Below are 19,638 nucleotides of genomic sequence, written 5' to 3' on the forward strand. Positions count from 1 at the left end.
TTTGTTTTTGCATTGCTGAATTTTTATGAACATGGTGTAGCTAAGTTGCATCTTAATTGGTCCAACCTATTTATTGACAGCCTCATATTTATTATTTTCATTTGATATGATGTAAAATAATGTACTTAAAAGCAGTGACAGATAGTATTCTAACTGGAGATAAATATTCAGTCTCTTAAGACTTGTGTACAATCAAATGTATATTCACATGTAAGGGCACAAATATTTGTAGGAAAAAGATCACCCCATAAAAACAAATCTTATGTGTTATAAGTCCTGAAAGCTTTGTTTTCTCTTGTTGTGTGGGTTTTTTGTTTTTTGTTTCAGTAATCATTTGGGCATTCAGAAGATCTTAAGTGCTTTTGTGGAGACAGCTGTTTGGCACAGCAGTTAAGATACCACTGGGAATGTTCACATACCTTATTGGAGTTCCTGAGTTCGAGTCCTGGCTCCCTTCCCAAATCTTCCTGGCTAATGTGTGTCAGTCTCTGCCACCACATGAGACCCGGATCAAATTGCCAGCTCTTGGATTCAGACTAGCCCAGCCTGCATGTTGCAGGCATTTGAGGAGTAAACCATCAGATGCGAGATTTCTCTCTTTCTCTGCCTTTCAAATAAAATAAATAATTTTTAAAGTACTTTTGTGGATATCTAAGACTGGATAATGCTTAGTGAATATCTCTTATAGGAGACTTAAGAGGGGCACAAGCCAACTAAGAGAATAAGAAGTACAATCATCCTTTGTATCCTTGGGGAACTGATTCCAGAATACGCCCACCCCTCCGTGAAAACATAATCTGTCAATGCTCAAGTCTCTTATGGAATAGCATAGTATGTGCGTATAACCTATACACGCCCTCCATATACCTTAAATAATCCACAGATTATTTGTAACACCTAATACAATGTAAATGCTGTATAACAGTCGTCATACTGTGTTGTATAGGGGATAATTACAAGGAAAAACATTTTCATTTGTTCAGATGCAGCTTTTAATGTTTTTCACCACGGTTGGATGAATCTGCAGATAAGGAACCCAATATGGAGAGCTAACTATTTGTAGATGGAAAATGGAATCATCTTTTGCTGTCGCTGTCGTGTATAGAAGGAAAACTGATTTCCATAGTAAAGAATGTTGATTTATTAGTATTAATTCATTAATTGATTGTTAGTTTATTAAAGACATTCTGTTTGAAGAGACCACAACTTCTAATCCTTTTCAACTAATAATCTTTTTTATCTCTTTTAGGTTTTAGAAAAATAAGTTTAGATGACCTTCGGAAAGCGTATATTGTCAAGGATGTTCAACAGTACATTCTTCACCGTTTAGATCAAGAAGAAGCTTTGCGACAACACCTCACAAAAGAAACTGCAGAGATGCTAAATCAGCTGCACATTAAAAGCAGTGGGTGCTTTCTTTACCTAGAACGAGTGCTAGATGGAGTAGTAGAAAATTTTATTATGTTGAGAGAAATTCGAGACATCCCAGGAACTCTGAATGGTCTGTACCTCTGGCTGTGCCAAAGACTTTTTGTAAGAAAACAGTTTGCAAAGGTTCAGCCTATTTTGAATGTGATCCTTGCAGCCTGCCGACCTTTGACCATAACAGAATTGTATCACGCAGTATGGACCAAAAACATGTCATTGACCTTAGAAGACTTTCAACGCAAGTTGGATGTCCTCTCCAAACTGCTTGTTGATGGACTAGGAAATACTAAAATACTGTTTCACTATAGTTTTGCAGAATGGCTTCTGGATGTGAAGCACTGTACTCAGAAGTATTTATGTAATGCAGCAGAAGGACACAGAATGTTGGCTATGAGTTATACCTGTCAAGCCAAGAATTTAACACCACTGGAAGCACAAGAATTCGCGTTGCACTTAATTAATTCAAATCTGCAGTTAGAGACAGCTGAGTTGGCACTGTGGATGATTTGGAATGGCACACCTGTCAGAGACTCCCTGTCTACTTTAATACCCAAGGAACAAGAAGTGCTGCAGCTGTTGGTTAAAGCTGGTGCTCATGTCAACAGTGAAGATGATCGCACATCATGCATAGTCCGACAAGCCTTAGAACGAGAGGATTCCATAAGGACATTATTAGATAATGGAGCTTCAGTAAATCAGTGTGATTCGAACGGGAGAACGTTATTGGCTAATGCGGCCTACAGTGGTAATCTTGATGTTGTGAATTTACTTGTCTCTAGGGGAGCAGATTTAGAGGTAGAAGATGCTCATGGACATACACCACTCACTCTAGCTGCTAGACAAGGACACACCAAGGTGGTTAATTGTTTGATTGGATGTGGAGCAAATATTAATCATACTGACCAAGATGGCTGGACAGCATTAAGATCTGCTGCTTGGGGTGGTCATACCGAGGTCGTTTCTGCACTACTTTATGCTGGCGTAAAAGTGGACTGTGCAGATGCTGATAGCCGAACAGCTCTAAGAGCAGCAGCGTGGGGAGGACATGAGGATATTGTACTGAATCTTCTACAACACGGTGCTGAAGTTAACAAGGCTGACAATGAAGGTAGAACTGCTTTGATAGCAGCAGCATACATGGGACATAGAGAGATTGTGGAGCATCTGCTGGACCATGGAGCAGAAGTGAATCATGAGGATGTCGATGGCAGGACTGCACTCTCTGTGGCTGCACTGTGTGTTCCTGCCAGTAAAGGGCACGCATCGGTTGTGAGCCTCTTAATCGACCGAGGTGCCGAAGTAGATCATTGTGATAAAGATGGCATGACTCCACTGCTGGTAGCTGCCTATGAAGGACACGTGGATGTGGTTGACTTGCTTTTAGAGGGGGGAGCCGATGTGGATCACACAGATAACAATGGCCGTACACCCCTCTTAGCAGCCGCTTCTATGGGCCATGCTTCAGTAGTAAACACTCTTCTGTTTTGGGGAGCAGCTGTGGATAGTATTGACAGTGAAGGTAGGACTGTCCTGAGCATAGCTTCAGCACAAGGAAATGTTGAGGTGGTACGCACGCTGCTGGATAGAGGGTTAGATGAAAACCACAGAGATGATGCTGGATGGACACCTTTGCACATGGCAGCCTTTGAAGGCCACAGATTAATATGTGAAGCACTTATTGAACAAGGTGCTAGGACAAATGAGATTGACAATGACGGGCGAATCCCTTTCATATTGGCTTCACAGGAGGGCCATTATGATTGTGTTCAAATATTGTTGGAAAACAAATCCAACATTGATCAGAGAGGCTATGACGGGAGAAACGCACTACGGGTTGCTGCGTTAGAAGGACACAGGGACATTGTTGAATTGCTCTTTAGCCACGGAGCTGACGTTAACTACAAAGATGCTGATGGTAGGCCCACCCTGTATATCTTGGCCTTGGAAAACCAGCTTACAATGGCTGAATATTTTTTAGAAAATGGTGCCAACGTAGAAGCAAGTGATGCTGAAGGAAGGACAGCGCTTCACGTCTCCTGCTGGCAAGGCCACATGGAAATGGTGCAGGTTCTCATGGCCTACCATGCTGACGTCAATGCTGCAGACAATGAGAAGCGCTCCGCTTTGCAGTCTGCAGCCTGGCAGGGCCATGTCAAAGTGGTTCAGCTTCTGATCGAGCATGGCGCCGTCGTTGACCACACATGTAACCAGGGAGCAACTGCACTCTGCATTGCAGCCCAGGAAGGGCACATTGATGTCGTGCAGGTGTTGTTAGAGCAGGGTGCTGATCCTAACCATGCTGACCAGTTTGGACGCACTGCTATGCGTGTGGCAGCCAAAAATGGGCATTCCCAAATAATTAAATTATTAGAAAAATATGGTGCATCTAGTTTGAATGGCTGTTCCCCATCCCCTGTTCACACAATGGAGCAAAAACCTCTACAGTCAGCGTCTTCAAAAATGCAGTCGTTAACAATTAAATCAAATAGCTCTGGTAGTACAGGTGGAGGGGAGATGCAGCCTTCGTTACGTGGTTTGCCTAATGGGCCAGCTCATGCCTTCAGCTCTCCTTCAGAATCTCCAGACTCTACGGTTGATCGCCAGAAGTCATCGCTGTCAAATAACTCCCTGAAAAGCTCAAAAAACTCATCCTTAAGAACTACTTCGTCGACAGCTACTGCTCAGACAGTGCCAATTGATAGCTTCCATAGCTTGTCATTTACAGAACAAATTCAACAGCATTCATTGCCACGCAGTAGAAGTCGGCAGTCAATCGTGTCCCCTTCTTCCACAACACAGTCCTTGGGACAGAGTCATAATTCCCCAAGCAGTGAGTTTGAATGGAGTCAAGTAAAGCCCAGTTTGAAGTCAACTAAAGCAAATAAAGGGGGAAAATCAGAAAATTCCAGCAAATCCGGGTCGGCTGGAAAAAAAGCTAAGCAAAATAATTCTTCACAGCCAAAGGTATTAGAATATGAAATGACTCAGTTTGATAAAAGAGGACCTGTAGCCAAATCTGGGACCAGTGCACCACCTAAACAAATGCCTGCAGAATCTCAGTGCAAAATTGTGATACCTTCAACCCAACCAGAAGTTGGTCGATCCCAACAGCAGTTTCTCATTCATCAACAGAGTGGAGAACAGAAGAAGAGAAATGGAATAATGACAAATCCGAACTATCATCTTCAGAGCAACCAGGTTTTTCTCGGAAGGGTTTCAGTTCCCCGAACAATACAAGACAGAGGGCATCAGGACGTGTTAGAAGGGTATCCTTCGGAGACAGAATTAAGCCTTAAACAAGCCCTGAAGCTTCAGATTGAGGGTTCAGACCCTAGCTTCAACTATAAAAAGGAAACGCCATTATAAAAGGTAATGTTTTGTCGATATAAAGGTTAAAATATCAAAAGTATAGTTTCCTATGCTTAGAATACTCCTTTCTCTAATATATATGTGATTTTCTCATCACCTAATCCCCATTTAGATCTCATCAACCAGGCATTTGCTTATCATCCTTGTAAATTTGAATACTCCCACCTCTACCACTCCCATTTTTCATTTCTTGCTTTATGTTATCCAAAGCACTTATTTGCAAACAAACTGTATATTTTATTTCTATGATTACTATTTGTCTTCCCAGCTGAAATGTAAGCTTTGTGAAGATAGGGATTTTTATCTGTGTTCAATGCCATATTCCAGGTATCTGCAATAGTGCTTCAACTTGTGGTAGTTTCTCAGTAAAAGTCATTGAATGAATGAATCAATGAATGACTATCCATTTATGGATGCCAGTTAAGATTTCTTGTCCGTGCAGTCATTTCCCCCTTGTAATTGGTGGCGATAGAGAGGGGGTCTATGCCTGTAGTACTCATATTTTTGGTGTAAATACATGTATTGCTTAGAAGATATTAATAGTAACACCAATAAAAAGTAATTTGCGAATACTAAATGCATTCCTTTCTATCCAGAAAGAAGTTAAAGATTTAATCAGTAAAAGACGATTTTCATTGTGACGGATCTCTCAAAGTGGTGTTTTCTCACACCAAAAATGGCTGCAAAAGTTGCTGAATGGATACATTGACAAGAAGGGTATTTAAGGCCCATTGTATTTAGATGAAAAGTTTAATGCATATTTAAACTTTGCCCTTATAAAAGTTATTGTGAATTAGAGGATTGTATGATCAGACTTAAATTTCCTTTTAAAGATGTATTTATTTATTTGATAGTCCAAGTTACACAGAGAGAGGAGAAGGAGGGGCAGAGTGAGAGAGAGGTCTTCCATCCACTGGTTCACTCCCTAGTTGGGCTGTAACGGCCAGAGCTGAGCCATTCTGAAACCAGGAGCCAGGAGCCTCTTCCAGGTCTCCCACACAGGTGCAGGGACCCAAGCACTTGGACCATTTTCCGCTGCTTTCCCAGGCCATAGCAGAGAGCTGGATCGGAAGTGGAGTGGCTGGGACTCAAACCAGCACCCATATGGGTCGCCGGCACTGCAAGTGGCGGCTTTACCCTTTACACCACAGCGCCGGTCCCTAGACTTAAATATTTTTAAAATGAATCACATTGGTGAATGAATTAACTACTCTATACAAATTATTTCTGAATGACATTTGACTTGCAACCCATAGATTCACATTCACTCAAGGGTGAAAGATAATAAATAAATGTATTCGCAAGATGAGTATGTAGAACCCATTTTTTAATATGAAATAAAAATGGTATTTCTGAAATAAAAATATGTTTTCTCCTCCCCACCACAAAGGATGCTTCACTGATTATGTAGAGGGAGTTAGTAGGAAAGTAAGTATATAATTCTTGTTTGATTGGTGCTCTTTCACAAGCATATTTTCCATATTGGAGATCAACCTGAACATTAGGAATCTTTGCTAACTGGTTTATCTTGTAACTACTTTTTTTTTTCCACTTTGCCTAATCATTTTTCTTTCTCTAAAGAAACTGTGCTCTTTCTGAAAGCAAACTGAAGTCTCTCTTGTTTTTTTTTTTTGTCTTTGGGGGAACATGTTTTAGGGATAAGATGTATGAAATATTACCAATAAATTCTCCTTGTCATCTTACGATAATCTTCTTTTCCTGTGACGCTATGTGTCGGGGACCAACAGCATGTGACCTCTTAGTGGAAAGACAGGACTAGACAGGCCAGACCAGATAGTACTGATAACGCAACCTTGTGTGACCTCATGCCTTAAGACCTTGTAACCTTTCCCCTACTTGCACAAGCATTGCAGCTACAAGATAAGCTCCCCCTCCTTCCCCCGCCCGACACCCTGCCTTTATGATATATAAGTGTGTGGTTGTAAAATAAATTCGCAGCTTGATCGGCACCTGTCTTGCTGCCATCTTTGTGTCTCCTGTCCCTTTCATTTCTCCTTCTAGGTGCTCGGCCCCAGTTGTTGTCCCGCGGGACGGGACAGCTATGGGTAGCCAATCAAATGTCACTCAGAAATAACTTGCATAAAGTGTTTAATGCATACACCAATGTGGCTCATTTAAAAGTAGTTAGTTATGGGGCCAGCATTGTGGCATAGTGGGTAAAGCTGTTGCCAGTGACAATGGCATCCCATATGGGTGCCAGTTCCTATCCAGGCTGCTCCACTTCCCATCCAGCTCCCTACTAATCACTTGGGAATAGCAATGGCGAATGAATCATGTGCTTTGATCCCTGCTACCCACTTGGGAGACCTGGAGGAAGCTCCTGTTTCTGGCTTCAGCCTTTCCCAGCCCTAGCCATTGTGGCCATCTGGGGAGTGAACTAGTGGATGAAAGATCTCTCTCTAAATCTGATTTTCAAATAAATAAATATTTAAAAAAGTAAAAAAATAAATAAAAATATTTAGTTCTGGTGGTACAATCCTCTAACTCTCTTGATAACTTTTGTAAAGGCAAAGTTTAAATATATATTAAAAAGTAAAACACTGTAATGAGCCTCTAATAGACAAATATATTTTGTGCTTTACGGAGTAAATAAATATATGTATTCTTACCTAAGGTCTTAAAGCTATATGTAATTATATAGGTACAATATAGAAAGTTAGTTTTTGTGCTGCTTTAAAGTTAATTAAGTTTCTTAAAAAAATGAAATTAACTTTGAGATGCAATTACTGAACAGCCCTGTCTCCACTGTTGAGGAACAGGTTTTTTTTTTTCTTTTTTTTCATGCAAATTGTTGAACTCTTTGCTTAGTATAGAGTTGGCCTTCTGTGTAAAAGTTAATTGAAAATGTATCTTAATGGAGAATGGGGCTGGAAAAGGGAGAGGGAGGAGGAGGGGTGAGAGGCTGGGAATGGTGGGAAGAATCACCGCATTCCTGAAGTTGTGCTTATGAAATGCAGGAAGTTTGTATTCCTTAAATAAAAGTTTTCTTTGGGGGAAAAACAAAGTTAATTTTTTTTTCTTTTGCATTAGTTTCCCATTCTGTGAAACAGAAGACATTGTGATTGGAGTAGTTCTTCAGCTGCTGGATGAAAACATGAAATGCCTGTTGATTTGCTGAAAAACAGATGAAGAATGTGATATCTGTAGTACAGTTACTTTGATTACTGTAATGTGCCTAAATAGTAAGGCTGCCTTCTCAGTGTAACCCTCTGTGCTTAAAATACTTCACTTTGTGTGCTTTGTATTCACTACACAAGAATAAGCACTTTTTAAAAATGCAGGTATATACTGCAGTTCCCTGAGAGAAGCTGAAAAAAATTGAATAAAATATTTTAAGTTAAGATTTGATAAATGTGCATGTGCCATGGTCAAATATATATGAAAGGGCAGTGTTCCTAGTATTTATTTTGTTCTTTTTTGTGGCAAGAGTTAAGCATACTGTTTCAGTCACATTTGCATTGTAATGTATGGCCTATTTCTGTATCTTTAAAAATGTTGCTCAATAAAACGAATCTTGCAATTGTTTCATGTTCACTACACCCTCAGCATTGTACAAAAATGAGTTTCTGTATAAATGCCACATTGAAGTGAGAAGAATTGTTTCCTGATAGATTTTAAAACTAATAATTGCTACTAGTTTGGGGAGCTGAGTTAAATAGTATAAATCTGAATTTTCCCAGTGGAATCCGCCTCATCTCTGGTTACAGGTGTCACAGCAACCAACCAACCAATCAGACTATAGGCAGAACAAAGTCCTATTTTATTCACTTTCCACTAATATCTCACTGCATCTCCAAGAAATAGACTCATTCTTGAGACATGAAAATTCTCAGGGCCAAAGCCATGCCTCAGTTGCATGTGTTTGCAGAGGGAGATACACCTGTCTGTCTGAGGGTAGATTTTTTTTGACCCCTGAACAATTCATTGCCCTGTCTCTTCCTCCCAGATAAATAAAATATAATTTATCAGCATAAACACTAATGCTTGCCTCTCACACCTGTTTCTATTTTGTAAATCACTGCGTGTCCAAAATAGCCTCTCTCACAATCAGTTGGGTTGATGTTAATGGTTAGCTGGATGAATATTCTTGATGAATGTAATCTGTGCTGTCCTTCTCAGATGACACCACCGCCAGCACATGTGTTTTTTTTTTTTTTATTGTTACGTGATGATAGTGATGGATTTGCACTTTTCTATCCACATACTCTTTCCTGTTTTCTTCTTTGGACATTGATACGCAGGATGGCTGCATGCCAGAGTTACAGGAAAATTCTATTACCAAGGAAAATAAAATTGGTCGAAAGAGCACATGAGCCATAGCCTTGGCCTCCTGGGTGTAGCCTAGACCAGAGGAGCCAGCTTAAGTGAGCTGTGCCTTTGTCTGGAAGGGTAGCCGTAGCGGTTAGAAGTCAAGGTTTTGGATTTGATCTTTGAGGTCTGCTGATTCACAGAACCCAGAACTTTTGTTTTTCCTATGTACTGTTGATAAAGAGGGGGAATGAGGAAAGAGAATTTGGAGGTTGAGCACAAAACCATTGCTACTACTGGAAAAAAATCTGTAGACTCTGTGTTAGTTTCAGAGGTCAGTCATGTCATCTGTGGCTATGAAGGGCTCTTAGGTGATATCGTCGTTCATGGAAATGGAAATATGTGATTGGATGTCATAAATGTTTCACTTGAATCTTTGTTTAAGGTGTTTCATGCTTTTGTTTCTTAAAGTCAGCAAAACTCATTTTGTCTGTGTCATCTAAGGATGAGGACTAGGAGATAAGTTGAAAAGTTCAATCAATATTAAGATGACATAGCAATATTGAAAACTCGAATGTGAATGTTTCAAGTATTGAATTCTTGTCCCTATGGGACATTTATTAAATACACTTAATGGGACTCTTGCAAAGCAGCCTTAAAAAGTGTTAATGATTCTGTTAATAGATATGAACACATACTGTTATTAGAACCAACTTAAGTCATATCTCAGATACAGCACATTTACATTACAGTAGAAGATGAAGCTGTAGTTTCTTATTAGGTGTGTTTTTCTTTAGAAAGAGAACCCTAAAAGCTGCCAGCTTTTCTATTAATCTTGAATTATTGTCATTGTATTTATTTAATTTTATTGTTTTTACAAAATTGCACCTTGTGGCCAAAGGGCAAAGTTAAGATTCATTGCATAAGGGATTTTATGTTTTTCAAAGAGCTAAATGTTTTCATATCCATTCTGTATTACACTTGAAACAGTTGGTAGGAAGAGAGCTTGTTGAAAAAATATAATTTTCAAAAGTAAGCTCCTCTGGATGTTTTTATATAAATCATGCTTTGGACTAGAACATAAGTGACTTTCAGTTAGGTTCAGGAAGGCAAGGGTGCAGGAGATGCCCTGCTTTGCTTCATTGTTTCTATGGAGAATTTGATACCATAAATGAAAATGACTTTCTGCTCCATTAAAAAAATGAAAAATAGTCCCCAAAATATAAATCTTCTAAATAGCTATTTTTGAAATTAAATGTTTAGATTTTGTAAATCAGCTGTTGCCACTACACAACTTAAGATGCTATGTGCTTAAAATGTTTTTGTAACATTCCATCTGTGTGCCCATTCCCTAAATGGCGTGAGTTGATAATAAAGGAGGTGATAAAAATACAGTAATAAAAGATAAAAATCTGAGTGTTCCTAGGAAAGGTTTTGGGAGGAAAATTGACTGGAAGTCAGTGTGTACTGCAATGTACAGCCAGTATCTTTTGTCCCTTGTCCTCACTCCCACCACCACCGGAATCCTCACTAAAAATAATTCACTACTTTAAAAAAAAAAAAAAAGGAGTAAATACTTTTCTCTATGTTATTTTGGCTGTGCAGATGTTTGTTTTGCTTAATGTAGTCCAGTTATACTTCTCAGCAAAGTAGTTGCAGACAAAGGCTTTCTTTTTATTTTTCCCTGGGTTTGGGGTATGTAAATAAATAGCCTAAAGTGTACATTGAATTTCACATTGTAAAGGTTTTATTTTATTCCTTGTATTATATTATGCAAAAAAATCCCTATGTATATGAAAGTGCATAATAAATATATTTGCTTTACAGAGGATATCTTGTTTTAATTTTATCCCTAACCCATACAGCATGTATGATATGCTATAGTGAAAACAATTGTCAGTTGTTTTAATATTTTAAGTATTGAAGCAAGAAATTTGGAAACATTTTACAAAGAAAAAAATGAGATAGAACCCTGTCCAACAATGAGATAGAACCCTGTCCAAAGGAAGGTAGGGAAGCAAGAGTTCACAATGTATCTTGCTAAAGTTTCCATGAGGACTTGTCCTCAGGCTCTCCCATGGCTGGTTCCATGCCTGTGAGAATTGCACTTATCTGAAACAGCGTGTACGTACGTGTGTTCTCCCGGGTCATCAGCATGGTACGGCCACCTCGCGTCAGATATTTTGGGGTTATATTGCAAACAGCCCTTTACTTTCTAGATGAAATTTGTGTGAGTCACTTCAGAACCCTGTGTTTCCTGCCCCAGAACACAGCAAACACACAAGCATGTATAATGTGCTCTAAAATCTGTTTCTCCAAAGAGACATCGAAAAGGTCAACAGGATATTTTCTGTACAATACTTCTGTAATTACTGTGCATTATACTAATTCTCATAATTGTGTTCTACGTTAACATGTTAGATTAAATTAAAAAAAAACTTATTCTATGGGGCCAGCACTGTGGTGTAGCAGGTGGAGCCGCCACCTGCAGTGCCGGCATCCCATGTGGGTGCCAGTTTGAGTCCCGGCTGCTCCACTTCTGATCCAGCTCTCTTATGGCCTAGGAAAGCAGTAGAAGATGGTCCAAGTCCTTGGGCCCCTGCACCCAAAGTGGGAGACCCAGAGGAAGCTCCTGGCTCCTGTCTTTGGGTTGGCGCAGCTTTGGCTGTTGCACCAACTGAGGAGTAAACCAGCGGATGGAAGACTCTCTCTCTGTCTCTCCTTCTCTCGCTGTGTAACTCTGACTTTCAAATAAATAAATAAATCTTAAAAAAAACTTATTTTAAAAAATATTAGTAGAATGTATAAACACAAGGATGGAGTGGACATTTAACCCGCTGATTAACACACCTGCATCCTACATCCAAGTGCCTGGGTTCGATTCTCTTTCTTTCTTTTCTTTCTTTCTTTCTTTCTTTCTTTCTTTCTTTCTTTCTTTCTTTCTTTCTTTCTTTCTTTTCTTTCTTTCTTTCTTTCCTTTTTTTTTTTTTAAGATTTATTTATTTGAAAGAGTTACACAGAGAGAGGAGAGGCAGGGAGAGAGATCTTCCAACTGCTGGTTCACTCCCCAACTGGTTGCAACGGCTGGAGCTGTGCCGATCTGAAGCCAGGAGCCAGGAGCTTCTTCCAGGTCTCCCACATGGGTGCAGGGGCCCTAGCACTTGGGTCATCTTCTGCTGCTTTCCCAGGCCATAGTAGAGAGCTGGATCGGAAGTGGAGCAGCGGGAACTAGAACCGGTGCCCATATGGGATGCCTGCACTTCAGGCCAGGGGTTTAACCCACTACACCACAGCGCCAGCCCTTCAGTTCCTTTCTATGGCTCCTGACTCCATCTTCTGCCAATGCAGACTGTGGGAGATGCAGTAATGGCTCAAGGAATTGGGTGCTTGCCTGCCATGTGGGAGACCTGGGTAGCTTACACCTCCCTGCTTCAGGCCAGCTCCATCCCAGTTCAGCCCCCAGCTGTTGCAGACATTTAGGAGTAAATCAGTGGATGGGAGTGCTCGCTCTTACTCCTTTCTCTTCTCTTTCTGCCTCTCAAAAAGTCTTAAAAATAAGCAAATGAATAGCATGCATAAAAGAATTTCAACTGAATGTCTAAAAATCGTATGGAGTCTTCTAGCTAGTGGTCTAAGGAAAAACTGTGAGAGCTTGGAAATGACTAATTTCACTTCTTTGACCTAGCAAAGGGAACGTTTCAGACTAATACTGACATATGCTGGGAAAATTTTGCTTGCTATGCAAATATGTGCACTCATTTTCAGTATATGACTTCTACTTAGCACTCTTGCTGTTGTAATAAAACTGAAAAGTACCAAGTATTAAAATAGGTTCATTTGAAATTTATACTGAAATTAAAATAGGTTCATTTGAAATTTAAACCATGCTTAGATTTCCTCTCTCATGTTGCATCATTACCACGCTGGCAAAATTTAGCTCTGAGAGCCATATTCTTAGAAGAGGATGAAGCTCCTGGCTCCTAGCTTTGGCTTGGCCCAGTCCTGGCCATTGTAGCCATCAATGGACAGAACCAGCAGATGGAGGATTCTCTGTCTCTCCCTCTCTCTCTAACTCTGACTTTCAAATAAATCAACCAAAAAAAGATGTAATAGCACAATTTATATGTAATATTTAGAAGATCCCCATGTACTTGTAGCTTTGTTATTCTTGATTGTATGCGTGAGTACTAATATAATGATCTGATAGAATTAATGCTACATTTTTAATAGGAGTGTATGTGTCCCATTTTGTAAACTTACATTAAATTCTACCATACGAGGATAATTCTAAAAGTTGGTGAAAATGAGTTTTAAAAAAAGATGCTTATTTTGATGCAAAATTTTTTTGAAGTAGTACGTAAAAAGGATGTTCAAAAAATTCATGGAAAATGCATACTATACAAAAGTTATCCACGAGTTTTCAATTCTTTTTGCACTTTTAATTCCATTTTTCTACAAAAATTCTGAAGTTCCCTCATATATATAAGAAAGTTTACAAATCCTGACTTGCTGTCCTATAAATTTACAAAATGGCCTGTTTATCAGCTGGTCCAAGGTGTAGACCATAAGCTTATCTCAGAAACCCCTGTTACCACTTCCAGAAGTTACCACCAACAAAGAAAACTGCGCTGTCTTTCGTTATCGTAGATTGGTATTCATTATTTCTAACTTTATATAGCTGAAATCAAACGTTGTATCTTCTCTTGTGCTCGCTCCTTTTCCTTAACACTGTGCTTGTGGAATCTGCCCACACGTGTGGCAGGGATTCGCTCATTTTTCATTGCTCTATAGTACCTTCATCACTATATAAGTATTGCTTTGTCTTCCTGATGATTGCATAGTATTCCATTATGTATATGGCACATACTTTTTAAAATCCATTTTACTAATGAGCATTTGTGTTTTTACCAGTTTTTGGCTCTTAGGAATACTGCAAAGTTTTGTACTTTTTATAATTTGTATATATTTTGGGGTAGACTATTCAATGTGTGATGATCTAATAGGTTAGTATTTCCAGCTACTCAAACGCTTTCTAAAAAAATGTGTTTGATTACCTATAATTTTATGTAAATGTATACAGTGCATACTGATCAAATCAGTGTAATTAATGTTTACCCATACTTGTTATTACTTCAAGAATGCAGCCTTTGAACTCCTCTCTTCTATTTGCTCGGAAAATCTGTAATAGGATACTGTGAACTTTAGTCACCCCACTGTGCCATGTAACATAGAACTTCTTCCTTTGATCTAAGTACATTCTGATCCTTGTAATCCAAATTCCTTTTAACCCCATATATATATATATACACTAAATATATTTGGTGTCCCTATGCATGCATTTCCTTTGAATAATATGAATGAAATCACTGGATCTTTGGGTATGTGTAGGCTCCGGTTTAATACATAATGGCAGTTTTCCAAAGTGAATTTATCAATTTCTACTCTCACCAGCCACATACAAGAATGTGTAGTTTTATATCATTGCCAACAACTTTATTTTTGTCTTTTTTCTCCCTCTTTCTTTCTATCTGGTTGTAACTAATAGCACATTGAAGTGTGAATGTGCATTTCTCAGATGACTAATGAAATTAGTCACTTTTATATAGATTGTCTATTTGGATATTCCATCTTTTTTTTTTTTTTTTTTTTTTTTTTTTTTTTTTTTTTTTTTGACAGGCAGAGTGGATAGTGAGAGAGAGACAGAGAGAAAGGTCTTCCTTTGCCGTTGGTTCACCCTCCAATGGCCGCCATGGCTGGCGCACTGCAGCCGGCACACCGTGCTGATCCGAAGCCAGGAGCCAGGTGCTTCTTCTGGTCTCCCATGGGGTGCAGGGTCCAAGCACTTGGGCCATCCTCCACTGCACTCCCAGGCCACAGCAGAGAGCTGGACTGGAAGAGGGGCAACCAGGACAGAATCCGGCGCCCCGACCAGGACTAGAACCCGGTGTGCCGGCGCCGCTAGGTGGAGGATTAGCCTAGTGAGCCACGGCGCCGGCTGGATATTCCATCTTGAGAGAAGTTTACACTTTATACACTTGGGTTTCTTGCTTCGTGTGAATTCATTCATATTTTGGATTTAAGTTCTTTTCTTTTTTTATTTTTATTTATTTGACAGGTAGAGTTATAGACAGTGAGAGCGAGAGAGAGAGAAAGGTCTTCCTTCCGTTGGTTCACTCCCCAAATGGCCACTATGGCTGGTGCACTGCGGCCAGCGCGCTGTGCTGATCCAAAGCCAGAAGCCAGGTGCCTCCTCCTGGTCTCCCACGCGGGTGCGGGGCCCCAAGCACTAGGGCCATCCTCCACTGCACTCCCGGGCCACAGCAGAGAGCTGGACTGGAAGAGGAGCAACCGGGACTAGAACCGGCGGCACAGGCGGAGGATTAACCAAGTGAGCCAAGGCGCCAGCCCCTAAGTTCTTTTCATAATATATTCAATGCACATGTCTTCTCAGTGCCCCTTCACTCTTACATAGCTTACATTGATTAGCGACTCTTATTTTATAAAATCTAATATTGTTAGTAATTATAATTTTGGGTGCCCTGTTGTATAAATATTTGCCTATCTCAAGATCATGATGACATTCTCACTATTTTCTTCTAATAACATTGTTTTGTGGTAATTATCAAATTAAACCATCATTATTGCATTGAAAGGTCATTTCTCATTGCATTTTGGTGGCACCTTTTTTCATAAACTAGGCACGCTTATACTTGCAGGTGGGTCTTTGTGTCCTCCTTGAGACACTATTGTACCTTAGAGTTACTGTAGTTTTCTAGTACATTTTAGTATCTGGTAGTATGAATCTTCCCAGTTTTTTCTTTTAAGATTTTCTTGACAGTCTGCATTTTGGTATAAAATTAACATAAACTTCTGTATTATTATTATTTTATCTGTGGTCTTGGTTGGGATTGCTTTGAATCTACAGATCAATCTGCGTGTAATGAATTGATTCATTTTTACCTTTTAGTCTTCGGATCAATGAACTTATTGTATCCTCCATTTATTTAGGTCATCTTTACTTTGTACAATGTTTTTAGCTCTGTGTGCATGTGCCTCTTTTAGCTGTATTTGTAGGTGATTCGTTGTTGATTAGTGCTATTGAAAATGGTAGTTTTTATTTTATTTTATATTTGTTGCTGATGCATAAAAATACAGCTTAATCACATTGATCATATATTCAGAAATCCTGGTAAATTCATTTTTAAATAAGTTATGACCTTAATACACTAAAATTTACTCTTTTAAAATATAGCTTTATGAGTTTTGATAAGTATATATGGTATTATCACCACCACAGTTGAGATATACAATATTTCCATTATTTCAAAAAGTTTCTTTTTGTCTCTGGAATCAGTTGCCTCCATAACTCCCAGCTCTAGCAATCACTGATATGATTTCTTAATAGTGTTGCGTAATTTTTAATAATGTCTTACAAATGAAATCATATAATAAATAGCCCACTGTACCTGGCTTATTTTACTTAGTAAAATGTTTTTGAGATTCAGCCACATGAAAGCATGTATGAGCAGCACAGCTACTTGATGCTGAGTATTACTTGATACTGTACTGTCAGACTACATCACAATTTATTTATCCACTTGCAAGTTGAGAGCCTTTGAGCTTTTTCTAGTTGACTATTATGAATGACGCTTCTATGCACTTTTATATTTAGGTACTTGTGTCAACATAGGATTTCATTTGTCTTGGGCAACCACCCAGCAGTGGGATTGCTAAATTTGAAGATAAGTGCATGCTTTGATGTATAAGAAACTGATAAAACATCTCCCAAAGTGCATATACTATTTTGCATCTTCAGCAATGAATAAGATTTCCACTTTCTCCACATGTTCACATGTGTTCACCCACACCTGATATTGGTTTTATGGTTGAAATTTTATTTGAGAAGATTGTAGGCTCACATGCCATTTCATGCCATTGTTAGAAATGGTACAGAGATTTTATGGGTAAAATGTTGATAGTAGTATTCTCTAAGTTACCTTTTTAAAATCTTTCTAATGGTTCCAGGATCTACAGTGATCTTTCCTTTTGTATTTCTGATATTATTGATTTGTATCTCCTCTTGTTTTAGTTTATCAGCATTACTAGAAGTTTATCAAATTTCTTTATTGATTTTTTTGGAACACCCAACATCTTCTTTCATTGATTTTCTCTATTCATTACCCTATTTTCAACTTTATTTTTATTTGCTTGAAAGACAGAGGAACAGCGAGAGAGGAAAAACAAGAGAGTTCTCTTCCATCTTCTGGTTCACTCCCCAAATGCCCACTGCTTGGGTTGGGCCAGGCCAAAGCCAGAAACCTGGTAATCCATCTGGCTCTCTCAGGTGGCTCCCAGGGGCTCAAATACTGGAGCCATCATCTGCTGCCTCCTACAGTGTGCATTAACAAGAAAAGATTCAGAAGCAGAGGCAAGACTTGAACACAGGCCCTCCTGGGTTCATTTAGGATACAGGCATCCTAAATGGTGGCTTATCTCACTGCATCACAACACTCCTCCTTATCCAATATTTGTTGCTATTATACAGCAATAAACTGTGTGTGTATATATTGACTGTTTAATTATTATTTCTGTGGTATTTAGTAATGTCCTAGGGATTTTCTGTATAGATTATTATGTCATCTGTGACTAAAGAGATTTGCCTCTTTTCTTTTCTGGTCTGTATGCCCTCTGCTACTTTCTCTGACCTCATGACACTGTCTAGAGCCCTAAGAGTAATAGTGAATGCAAGTTTTAGAAATTAATATTTTTGCTATATTCACAAACTTTGCAAGAAAAGTATTCAGCTTTTCACCTTTAACCATGGTGTTCTCTGTAGATCCTTTGTAGATGCAATTAATCTTATGCAACAGTTTTTATGAAGAATTTGAAAATGAGTCCTTGTTGAATGGATTTAAAAAACTGAGCTAACTCATAGATGCTTTGCATAAAGTAAATAATTTTTTATTTCAACTCTAACTTAAATTTGTATCCAGATATTTTATCTGGGAAGCAAAATCTAACATATTCCATATAGTAATTGGTGTTTGTTAAATAATATGTCAAATAATATATAGTATAGAATACCAACTTCTTAACTATTATAATCAGGAAGGTGATAAATTTCTTAAACCGACTTAACATTGCGTATTCAAAAGTTCAGTTTACTACCATTTTAAAGAATAGTCCATATGATAGAGAAGAACAGACTTGTCCTATTAGTTACCTCAGATCAGTCTTCCAAACTCAAAAGATCATCAAGAAAAATCTCAGATTTCAACTTCTCCAAGAGATGGACTCCACTCAAACGCTTACATTCTCTCAATCTTCCGTCCACACAGAATCCTAGAATCCTATGTTTACATTGGAATATGTCAACATGCAGTGCACTTTTTAAAAGATTTTATTTATTTATTTGAGAGGTGGAGTTAGAGACAGTGAAAGGGGGACGGAGAGAGAAAGCTCTTCCATGCGCTGGTTTACTCCCCCAAATGGTTACAACGCCTGGAGCTGCGCCGATCTGAAGCCAGTAGACAGGAACTTCCTCTGGGTCTCCCACACATATGCAGGGGCCCAAGTGCTTGGGCCATCTTCTGTTGCTTTCCCAGGCCATAGCAGAGAGCTGGATTGGAAGAGGAGCAGCCAGGACTAGAACTGGCGCCCATATGGGATGCCGGCGCCGCAGGCGGGAGATTAACTTACTGCAATGCAGCGCCAGCCCCGAGTGCATTTTAAAAGACTGATTAGTCACTCAATCACATTTCCACAGAGATTAAGCAATTATTGAGCTCCTATGTTGTTCTGTGTGCTGAGAAAATAAGAGTCAATAAGACATGTAGTGTCCCTACTCACATGAAGCCCACCTCTCAGTGGTAATGGTGGGCAAAGATTGGGGACAGAAAATAAATACATACACAAATGTGGTGTGCCAGGTAGGAACCTGGAGCCTAACAGCTACTTGGAAAGGAAAGGATAAAGCAGCAGATCTGAAATCCATCCCAGCAAAGAGGGAAGGCACAGGCGATCAGTGCAATCCTGCAAAGACACCGATGGCAGACCTCCAGGTAAATAAACTAACACATTGGCCAGCCATGGAGTCCTTCTCTACAGAATGCTTTCAGCAGGATTTCTCTTGATGATGAAGCCTGGTATCAATGACTGCATAAGTCCCTGAAAATCTGTATGTCAGTCGTAAGTATACAGTGATATAACATAAAGCCCTCTATCACACCACTGACTTAGAAGCCTCATCTAGTATCTAACCAGAGCGAGCATCATGGAGGAAGACAGGACTTGGGGCGCTGTTTTAAGAATCTCTTGGAGCTTGTTGGTCTCCCTGCTTGCCGTACCTGCTCCTTTATGATTCCTTCTCTGTTTGGAATGATCTTTCAAGAACAAAAAGCTTGATGCTAGCTCCTGTCTCTGCTCTGTGTGTTCAACTTCAGTCTTGTCTGCCCACTGTCTTCCTGATGGAGAAGGGTGCTTAGGAAAAACCTCCTGGAGAAAGTGGTTGGCCGTGGATCTTGAGAAACCATGATTTACCGTGTGAACTTTTTTCTGTCATTGTTCCCTGGC

The 19,638-nt window shown here is 39.3% G+C and overlaps 1 protein-coding gene across 4 annotated transcripts in view; it reads left to right on the forward strand.

Moving 5' to 3' along the window:
• ANKRD50 (ankyrin repeat domain containing 50) overlaps nucleotides 1–10,892 on the forward strand; it is a 56,863-nt gene extending 45,971 nt beyond the window's left edge. For all 4 annotated transcript variants that reach the window (XM_002717240.5, XM_070047618.1, XM_008267942.4 and 1 more), the window contains 2 exons: nucleotides 1,250–4,797; nucleotides 7,849–10,892. In XM_002717240.5, the coding sequence (XP_002717286.2) occupies nucleotides 1,250–4,794 (3,545 nt within the window). In that variant the 3' untranslated portion in view covers nucleotides 4,795–4,797; nucleotides 7,849–10,892. The remainder of the gene's footprint in view (nucleotides 1–1,249; nucleotides 4,798–7,848) is intronic.
• Nucleotides 10,893–19,638: the final 8,746 nt, after the last annotated feature.

Source organism: Oryctolagus cuniculus, chromosome 8, assembly GCF_964237555.1.
Source record: "Oryctolagus cuniculus chromosome 8, mOryCun1.1, whole genome shotgun sequence".
NCBI classification, from domain to species: Eukaryota; Metazoa; Chordata; class Mammalia; order Lagomorpha; family Leporidae; genus Oryctolagus; species Oryctolagus cuniculus.